General features: G+C 31.2%; 1 protein-coding gene across 1 annotated transcript; it reads right to left on the bottom strand.

Annotated features, from left to right (window-relative positions):
- Positions 1 to 2,888: 2,888 nt before the first annotated feature.
- LOC133677914 (oleosin G-like) lies at positions 2,889 to 4,022 on the bottom strand. The gene has a single exon (XM_062100053.1). The coding sequence runs from the start codon at positions 3,649 to 3,651 to the stop codon at positions 3,169 to 3,171; it is 483 nt and encodes a 160-aa protein (XP_061956037.1). The 5' UTR covers positions 3,652 to 4,022; the 3' UTR covers positions 2,889 to 3,168.
- Positions 4,023 to 11,410: the final 7,388 nt, after the last annotated feature.

Here is an 11,410-nt window from a genome sequence, read left to right as displayed (position 1 = left end):
AATCTTGTAGTGTGTCATATTACCTTATCGTGGCTTTTATAATGTGACTGCAAGATAGATAAGAGTTCAATCAGTTTATTTATTTTTCTTAGAGCAGAGAACATTATTAAGTAAAAAATAGAGAATGCTTTGCGATCATGAAATTAGTGTCAAAGCATTGGGTAGGGAAATGTTATATGGAGACGTAGAGATTCTTATGAAGACATTGAGATTTTCCATTGGCAATATGAAGATCTTGTTGTGGAGATTTTATTATAGATATGAAGATCTGTTTGGAGACATGAAGAGTTCATATAGAAATGTGGAGACTTCATTAGAGACATGGAGAAACACTACTGTTTTTATTGAAAAGTTCAAAAGATTTTCTCATGCAAATAGAGGTACAATTTCTAAAGATTATTTAATCTTGGGTAATGCACCATATGGATATTTTCCTATTTGTTCGGGTTACATTTTTTTATATATAAATTGTTTGAGATAACCCTTAGATATCAAACTTTCGATCTTGTTTTTTAGGGTATAACATTTCTTAGTATCATGATCGTTGTTGTGGTGAATGAAATTAAATTTGCTAAGGTTCCTTGTGTTGGCGACATTCTTTATAAAAGGTTGATATCGTACAAACTCTTTTCTCTTGATAACAACCAATACCTCAACATGTATGGTGATCAAAGATATGGTCATGACCTTATAAAATGTCAGTTGATAATGAATGGATCTTTTAATATATATTTTTAATGTCTTTGTACTTCTAGGAGATCAATGGCTTTAAGGAGATTTTGCTTTTTATAGCTAGAAATGAAGGTGTTCTTGTTTGGTCACACTCATTTCTTGTACTTGAATATGGTTTTTCATCATTTGTTTCACATTAAGAAGAGTTCATGATGGGAGAATATACAATCGTTATCATAAGAATTACTAATCAAGGTTTTAGTGAAAATAGGTTCGAGTAGACGTTCATGTTCAGTATTTCTCATTAAGCCTTAGGAGATATGCCATGTTAATTTCATCTTCTTGTTGTGTGATGAAGAAGAGTTTAGCGATGCTCTTCTTAACCGGTATGCTTGTACCGAAGTGGGAGATGAGTTTGGCACTAAAATCATGAAGTTAAAGATGAAACCACGATCTAGGTTATGGTACCATACCTAAGCATACCCATAAAATATTACTATAAGAACTTTGCATACGGCATCACTATCTTGTGTTACAAGATCTAAGATGCTTTGTATGTTTTGTATGTGCTCTTTTGAGTTTGTAAGCCCATTGTAATTGCCTAAATTGGCTTTGACGGATACATAATCTTGGGAGAGATGAGTGTAACACTTGTCAATAAAATGGAGAATCCCCTAATTGGATGGGACAATATTCATCGTTAGGAGCTCATGTAGTTACAAATCTCATCTTGTGTCGAGGTCTTTTTAAACGGGGACTATATGAGTAAAATTTTGAGGGAGATTGATTGTTATAGCCATTCTTATATCTAGGACTTGTTGTGAAATGCTCTTTATGGTATGAATGACACCTTTAAAGAGTAAGAGTACGAGTGTTCTCATGCCTACTTGCTTACACGTTATTTTATCCTGTTTTTTAGATAATTAAATTTATCTTTGTTCATTTAATGGTGCATGCAATGGAGCTATGTTTTGTATTTTTTATTGAGGGAATGACAGAGTGTAAAAATTATTGTTTTATAACTAGAACAACAACATTGAGGACCTTCACTTGATGGGAGAGTTGGTATAGATCTAGAAGAGCTAGAGTACCTATGGTGGGTAAGTCAGTGATACTCCTATTTCTTGGATTTAATGTGAGAAATGAGAATGAACTAACTTTTGTTTGGTTTTTCACAGACGACATAACCAATGAAGTTATGAAAACTTCATATTGGATTTGGGCTTTCCATGTCTTGCTCGTAGGTTAAAAGTGCTAGGTCTTGAATGTAGGTTTTGTTATTGGTCTTAGAAATCCCTACAAGACAAGTTCATTATCGAAATAGTAGACCCTTTGATTCTTAAGTAAGTAAATTGTAAGAGATAAATAATGTATATGAGAGTAAAGAAAGTGGGAGAGAGTATCTATGAATATTGTGTGTTTCGTATTGTCGAATAAACTTGTATTTCACTACTTACTTTGTGACCAAAAGTATTTATATACCTTGGCCATGTTAGCTTACCTCATGGAGCGTGGTGAATGGCGTTGCAGTTACCTCGTGGTGAGTAGAATTACAGGTATCTACTGGTGAGTTATTGGTTATTATACTATTGATGGAGAGGTTTATGTTTGTTATTGGTTATGGTGTTTTGTTATGCTATTAATGGAGAGATTGGTGATTGACATTGTCTTTAAGATAACTTGTGAATGGCAAATAAGAATAGAAAAAAAAAGGTACTTTTACTCTTCTTAGAAAAATTATTGTATAGTAATAGATTGTGTCATTGAGTTGCATGTTGATAGTAATATTAAATAAGTATTTAATATATTTTTTAAAAAATATTTTTTGCTCATGGTAATAGTGGGGTATAATGTTTTAATTTATTGAAATGTCAAGTACTAATGCTAAATATCCATATAAATTTAATACCAAAACAAGAATCCTTCTCAGATCTCTTAAACTTTAATGAATTGTAATCGTTCATCGAATAAGAACTTCAATTTTAGAATCGAAATCAAGATTTTCCAGTTTGATATTTTTTGCAAGTTATAATTTGGACTGAAATCCCTTGGCTCCACCACGGCTCAGGATTATGATATATATGCCGGTTTAGCCTCGATTAATCTCTTTTATTGTGTGCTTTTTTTCACCCTAGATAGTATTCATATATTGTTCTTCTTCTGGATTGCTGGCATTGTCTTCTTCTAAATTACTTACTATGAGCTTGCTCAGGAAATGTGATAGTTTATGAATTTCCATTAAACAATTAATTCATAAAGTTCAAAAATATTAAACAAATAATAATATGCCAAACTCCAAGCTATAAATAGACACAAACAGACACCCTTTCCATGATTCCATCAACACGAAGAAAAGTAAATGCCACCATATCAAATAGACAACATCACGAAAAAAAAAAAAGTAAATTCAGTAGAGAGAGATAAAGACGCCCGGTTTGCCCAAATCCAGTTCGGCAGAACCCAAACCCTGCCGGCCACCACTAATTAACCAGCTTGTCAGGCACCAGGAGCCGCATCCTTCACCTTGCTCTGCAAGTAACCACCATACTCCCTGGCGTAGTCCTTCACATGGGTCGCTGTATCGTAGATTCTGTTACGAGCATAATCGACCTGGTCCGACCCAGGTGGATTCAACCCTTTAAAATACTTATACACCCATGACAATCCAGCCACGACGGCCAATCCGAACCCGCAAAAAGATAAGAACCCAGCAACAACAAAGAAGAGGACTATGCCTATAGGGATCCATATGGGGCTTGAAATGATGATCAAAGGAGTTAAAAGGGTCAACCCGAGTACTGATCCTGTGACAGTGATCACTGTAAGGAGAAGGAGAATGGAGCCGGAGATGATAAGAGTCAACAAACCAACAAGTTGGCTTGAGTTTGATCCGATATGGACTTGGAGTTTACGTAGAAATGTAGAGCCATTGTGGGTGGTGGGTCTCGTAGCTCTCTGGGTAGGGGCACGGTCAGCCATTAGGGAGATTTTGTGGATAGAAAGAGAGAGATGAAGACAGCAAGTACGGGTTTACTGAAGGGTGGTAAATAGAATTTGGTTTGGTTTATTTTGTATGGATGGGACACGTGTTTGGATTTGGAGACATGCAAAAGCACACGTGGAAGGGTGGAATCTTAGAACTCCTACATTTGGATTTTGTTACTGACCTTTTCTCTCTCGAGATTTGGGTGTGGTATGGGCAAATATATTTATTTTGTTTGTTATTAGTGACATGCGGTCTTTAGATCATTTGTATGTAGATTGTACTACTCCACGATCCGTGCTAGGCCGCATGATGGAAAAAAAATCTTAGCTTAAAAAAAAAAGATGTTAACAGACTGCAAATGTGTATTATAAAAGTGAGAAAAAGCTGTGATTGTGATTTGGATCGTAAATTTGGCTGTGTTAAATAAGTTTATTTTATCCAACTTCATTAGATGCATTGAACCAACAAAAAAAAAGTGATCATGATAAAAAAAAATTAATCTCACCAAACACGTCACAAAAACAAATTAAAAAAAAAATAAACAAAGTAAACCTTATTGCGTTAGTGAAAAAACACTTTAACAATTAATTAGGAATTATGCATCAATTTCAGATTTTATAAATTAAGATTCTTGAGTGAAAATTTAAAAAAAATACAGAAATTGTTAGAATGAAGTTAGTTAAACTAATATAAGATGTTCTGAACATGAAAAACATACAAGATTGTTAAAGAAAAATCATTAACTCAAAGGCTTGAGTGGTCGGCCACGTGAGGATTGAATGGAGGAAGAATGGAATTCTGAAATTTATGTTGATTAACACTTATAGTATGTATATGATGTGAACAATGAGTGAATGAAGCAAGAAAAAAAATGACTAGAAAGAAAAAAGGAACCATTAGTTCCTTTAGGTCAAGTTCAGCCAAGAGTCAATTGAGGGGAGGGAAGAATAATTATGGTGTATTATATGACCTTGATGCATGAATTAATTGTAGTGGAAAGCTCACTAATAAGGAAAAGTGTGAAAAAAAATTAATAGTAGGTGACTTCACGAGTTTGATGCGTGTTATGTGAAGCAAAGACGAAATTGTTGACCATAGGTATAGCTCATGATTTCAACATGGGAGAAATCATAAAATGTAGGAAAACGTAGAAAATAAATGTCATAGAAGAAAAAAGAGAAGGGTGATTGGCGGAAAACTCACTTAGGAATCGTTGACGAAATCTGGGCAAATTCATCACCCCTGTTCTGGAGGAGATTTTGGCCTCAGAATGACAAAATATGGGAAACATCTCTTATAGAAATTGTAGCCAGAGATGTTAGCTTTCCAATAAATCCAACCTCGCTTGATTTGGAGCTCTAAAGCTCCAGATATAGGTAAATATATGGAGAAAGGTCGAGTTGCTGCCCCTACTAGGAGATTCAACGAGATTGATAAAATGGGGAAGTTTAGCCATGATAGAGGTAGAACCTGGTTTCCTTCCCACTAGAATTTTGTAACATCGTACCTTGACATCAAAAGGGAATAAACCAAATTTTAAAATGAATTTGATAATATACATAATGATTTAAGATAACGGAATGCAAAGAGTAAATGTTGTTATTGTTGCCTTACTCTTTGTGAAATGTAAATTGGACATGAACTAATGTGGTGTGCTTGTGGATTCAGGAGGAATCATAGGAGGAGTACAACAACAATAAGGGAGCGCAAACCAAGCATCAGTGGCAAGTAGGTGTTTCACACCTATACTCTCCTTAGTTAAGAGTGAAACTAGTATTCTATTTTACTTTGGAATTTAACACTTGCAAATAAAGTTAAAGAAAGGAAAGATATGATGAAACAGACGTAGATTGAAATTTGATTTTGGTTATGGACTTATGGACTTCGATTTCTAATAATGAACTATAATGATGAATTCAAAACAACCGCCTCTAAACTTGATTAGTCGATCTTGAATATAAGCAGCTAATGATATTAGCAAGATTTGCTAACATCGGCATGATCTTAATGGAAATATAATGAAGGTTGAACTTGATTAACTATTCGGGTTAAGAATAGTTAATGATACCGACAGACAATGTTGATATCAGCAAACCTAAGATAATTTGATTAGCTTTCATGTCAAGAGACCTTAGCATCGACATTACCGAAAAAATCTCCAATGTGAGGCAGAAAAGAATTGATTGACTATTTCAGGTTGGAAATAGTTAATGGCACCAACCAGTAAGTTTGTGCTGACATTACCAAGGATTTGATTAGTCGGTTCGAGTAAGGGCGACTAATGACACTAATAGGAATTATTAGTGTCGACAGTAACCTCCCTAAATTTAGGACAGAGTAGTAAGATGGGTGTACCCGGTAAAGAATAATAGATAATAATCGTAAAAAGGAACCCATAAATGGGTTACGAAATGATAGGTTTTAGATGTAGTAAAGGAAAATTTAAGTATAGGTTTCCAGGACAACTGTGATTGTGTACCATCGAGTAGGTAATTATATATGTAGATAAATGTATTTATGACTCTCCCTCGTCTTTGTTGTATTTATACTTTTAATATAATTATTTTCATAATATAATTATTTTCATAATTTGATATTACAGGTCCTTCACCTTTATGTCAGGAATAATATCCTAGGTTTATTGTTCCTTTTGTATGAATTAAGGAATTCATGTTTCTAATTCATTTTGTATGAATTAAGAATTAAATGAATGCCAATGTATTTTGCCCTAAGTAATTATATGACTCGAATTGTATTAATATATCTTTATATTAATCATCAAGACTTTAGATTTTTACTATTTTATGCTTGTAATATGAACGTTGCTTATCCGTGTTTGACTACCATTTTGTATGTGTTGGTAAATGAGAAGGAAAAATGAATATATGAGCTATCATGCTTGTGACTAGTAATGATTGTGGTTGCGATGAAATATAAATATGTTATTATTATGAAATAAGCATAAAATGTATGCAGGATAAATTATTGATAACTTAGGACCCTCCCAGTATGGGGGAGACTCTGCTAAAATTTCAGTAGATATTTCGATAAACCTTAAATAGGTCGACAAAAAAAAATATCCATAAATTTTGGTAGAGTAATTGTATTGTTTGATCCAGGAAATGGGAATGTTATAGGTAAAGTAAACAAAAATTAAGTTTATGAATGGAATCATGAAAAAAAATCTTATAATCAAAAGCAAAAGGATTGAATCAAATATCTAAAAGAAAATGAGAGGATAATGTCATAACCTAATTTTTAAGTTTTCCCCAAAACTATCCTTTTCTTTTGAAATTCAAAACAAAAAAAAATAAAAAAAATACTGACAACTTGGCAAGAGTAAACTAAGAAAGGTTTCAAATGAAAGGAGGTACTAAGTTGGAGTTTTGAACAAAATTGAAAGCCCAATTGTACCCATATACTCAAGACAGAAAAGACAATGTAGATTCAAAGTCAAATAAAATAATTATTGGATGAATTTGCATAAAAACTAAGTCTGAATATTTCATTAGATTTTTAATAAGTTAATTTGATTTAATCAAAAGCCTAATTAATGGTTTGATTAAGTTTACAAATTAATTTGGGTGAAATTAAAAGATTTAATTAGTTGCAATGACTTAATTCTATTTTTAATTGGTGAAATTAAATTTGAAAGCTTAATTTGGGTTTAATTAAGAATATTAGAATTTTAAAGGACCATATTTAATTTTTTTCAAGCTTAGTTAGATGAAATCAAGGACAAAATTGAAAGAAAAACAAAGTTTAAGGGTCAATTAAAGGCTAAATTAAAGAAATTCAGAACTAATGACTTTTTTTCAAAAGACTCGCAATATTAAGGACCCAATTCAATTGAAAACATAAGTGAAATTGAAGAAATTAAAAGTTTGAAGGTTAATTAAAAATGAAATTGAAAATACCCAAGACCAAAAACCAAGTTGAAAAACTTGCTTAAATCAGGGGTTTTTTTGAAGTTTTGTAGATTTGAAATTGAATTGATTATTGAAATCAGAAATCAATTAAGGCCCTAATTAAATAAATTAAAAAATTAAGGGTTGAAATAAAAAAGAGGATTAATGACTTAATTCAAGCTAAAACACCAAAAAAAATTAAATGAAATTGTGTGTTTTGGCTATGTTTTAAGCAAAATGACATGTTTTGATTCGAAATGACGTTGTTTTGGTCAACGCTAAGTCAAAAACATAAAAACTAGATGTCGTATTGTTTGGCCACTACTCATTATTTTCAACATTCAATACCAAAAATGGTAGCTTTGATGCCACATTTCAAGCATTTCTTCTCTCTTATACCTTCACCATACAAGATAAAAAAGATGTCACTCTCATGACCTGTCATTACACTCAAACCTAAACAAAAAAGTTGTCCTATGAAAGCCCTGGACCCGCTGTAAAGTTGACCCAACAAGGCTGACTCAACTAGCATTTGCAACTCGTGATGGTGACTTTTGGCCAATGGTTAGGATTATTCTTGTTTGAATCAAGAGCCAAGATTCATTCCCAATAAATACTAGATGTCCATTTTTTATCTTTTATAAATAGAGGTGAATTTTGTTGAAAAAAAATAAAAGAAAAATGGGGAGAGAAAAAGAGCAAAAAAAACCAACCATATAAGCACCACCTTTCTAGCTGCCCAACCAATAATCTTTCTCCACCTTCAGCGACCACCATGAGCCACCACTAGTACTAGCAGTTCCACCATTAACAAGCCAACCTTGTCCAGGTAACATCATTCTCTCCTCTTGATTGTGTATAAGCTTAAGAAAAATAGGAATAAGACATGCCAATAACATACACGTTACTGGCAAATCTTCTTTTTAAACCACCATTGGGACAAGCCAGTGGTGGCAAAAGCATGGGCTAAACCTCATTCCATCCCACATCATAAAAAATAAAAAGGCATGTTAAACTATTTATCAGCCTAACAAATTGGGTTGGGTTGGGTTGGGCTTAAGCCCACCCGTACATATGGGCTTAGGCCTCAAGCCCAGCTCGTGTGGCTTTGCCAAGCTCAATTCAGACTTAAGAGTATGTTTGGCTCGCCTTTTTTCTTCTTAATAAATAAGACATTGTTTGTGTCCTTATGGGGTGTTTTCCAAACACATCTTTAAGGCATTTTTAATGCCTTTGATATTTTGCTAAGGGCAAACACGCCTTAAGCCTTTTCCTTTTAGTTTTTAATTTATATTTATTTGTGTGTCTAGCTAAACAGGCCCTTAGAATTTTCAAAAAAACTCTGAAAACATTCTAAGACCATTTTGAAATTATTTGTGGGTCTCTCGTGTGTTTTTCCAATAGTTTTTGTCTAATATCAGACTGTAGACTTACAATATAAGATACAGATCCCCTCGTATTAAAAATACCTGATTTTTTTCTGAAATTTTGAAAAAATCTCAAAAATACAAAAAGATTTCCTTTATTTTAGAAAAAATAAAAAAATTTCAGAATATATTGGAATGTAGACTTACACTGTAAGATATGAACCCGATATTAAAAATACCCGGTTTTCTCCAAATTTTCAAAAAAAAATCCAAAAAATAAAAATATTTCCTCATTTTAAAAACACAAAAAAAAAGTTTTGTTTTCGTGCATTTAACCAAATTTTAAAGTCTTTTCATGCATATTTTCTAAAAAACAAAATCGCATTTTTATCATAAGCAATTTATAATTTATCTATTAGAAATTGATCAAAATATCAAAAATCATAAAACAATTATTTTTTTAATTAGTAATTGGAGTATTAGGATTGCCTATGTGTTGATCCAATAATTACAAAAGGATGAATAAGCTCTTAGACTCAAGTTTATAAATTTCTTTTTGAAGGGATAACCAAGAAAATTCACAATGCTTTTTTATGTAAAAATATGAATTAGCCCTATTTATTTTGATTTCAAGGGTATTCTTATCATTATTTTGTACAAAAAAAAAAAGACATCTTTGAACCAATCAATATTATAATGATCGATTGGTCCTTGCAAAATTAAAATATTGTCCTCCAAAGCTATGCAAATGAGTTTTTTAGGAAGGCCAAAATAGTAATTACATTATTCACATACATAGTACACCGTGTTTAGGTACACAATGAATTCATTACCCCCAATCATTTTTTAATAGTTTATAAATGGCCTGCAATGCAGTGTAGTTCATACAAAAATTCTTTTTAATGTAAAAAAAAAATGTTTTATTAAACTTGACCCAGCTATCATCAAATCATTTGAGAGTTGTTCTGATATAACTCAATCAACTTAGTTGATTCAAAGGCAACATGGACGACTTGTAAAAACATTGTTTAACTTTAAAAAAATATATTCAAGATGCTATCTTTTTAAAAAATATTAAGATGACGACATATTAAATCAACTAAGATTAGACTAAGTTAACACGTCAAACCCACAACCCTAGCCATAGATTCCACTAGGTTTAAAAATTTTATGTTTTTTCTACGAAACTATTTTTTATTTAATTATATATATAAAAATAAACACTCGAATAATTGAGCACCAACCCAATGTCAAGATGTTGATTTATTTAAGATTATGATATCTTATAGAAAGCAAATCGAAACAATTTATGAAGCACAATTCTTATTATTTTTTTTTAACTAGGACACGAAACGATGTTATTTATGTTTTACATAATAAATTAAGGAATATTTAAATTGATAAATCAAAAATAATTTTTAAAACTAATTAAATATTAAAGGGGAAAGAAAATCTTCATAGTATAAATAAAAGATAAATGTATATGCAAATGCTTTACACCAGTTATCCTTTTTATTTTAAATGTTTTCATTTATTTTATCTAAGAGGTTAATTGTTGTTGTTGTTAATAACAAATGATTTCCAATTTTATGAAAACTTTATTGAAATAAAAGTAAATTGTTTAAAATATAAGAGGAAATAAATTAAAGACAAATTAAATTAATCACTATGAAATACTATGCAAGCAATAAAATTAAAAAAAATCATTATTTAAAACAAAAAGTTAATTCAGTAGAAACAATTAATGAAAAAAAATAAAATAGGTCAAGCATTGATGGGTTAATCCAACGTGTTTGGCCTTGAAAAAAAACTATGACAAATTAAACATAGACATTATAGTTTTGATGATAAATTAATGCAAGTTTATCATTATTTTATAGTTGAGCTGTTGTATGAATAGAGACAACCTAATCTTGGATTAGAATGAAGAAAGTGAGAAGTGGGTCTCATCTGAATGTGATTATAATAACATATTTTTATAATACAGGATAAATATAAGGATTATATTAAGAAGATTATTTGATTAAAATTTACATTAAAAATTATAAAAATAGATTGACGTTGAAGCTTACCTAGCACTACAAATAATTCTTAATTTGAAGGGTCAAGAATCAAAAAAGTAAGATATAAAAGGATCATTATTGGATAAAAATCCTAGTCTTCTCAATATGAAAATAGATCAAGAAAGGAAAATAATTTATTTGTGTCTTTCATCCCAATTTATAATACAAATTTTCCTCAAATTTCATCCCCTTTCAGATTAAAAACTATGTGATTGTACATAGAACTTATATCGGCGGTCTGGGTCATTCGCACGTAAGACTATACATTAATTTATTTAAAAATTAAAAATACTTTTCTAAATATTTTTTCCTCAAATTTATAAAAATCTTCCATAGTTATCTATAGTTTATCAAGTTTCAGGCTACGAGTTTACATTGTACACTTTATATTTGTCCAGTCATATTTTTCAAATT

This window comes from Populus nigra, chromosome 18, assembly GCF_951802175.1.
Source record: "Populus nigra chromosome 18, ddPopNigr1.1, whole genome shotgun sequence".
Lineage (NCBI taxonomy): Eukaryota > Viridiplantae > Streptophyta > Magnoliopsida > Malpighiales > Salicaceae > Populus > Populus nigra.
This window is presented reverse-complemented; position numbering and strand designations above follow the sequence as displayed.

Coding starts and splice junctions, on each gene's coding strand:
- LOC133677914 (XM_062100053.1), bottom strand. CDS start 3,651: ATGGCTGACCGTGCCCCTACCCAGAGAGCTACGAGACCCACCACCCAC.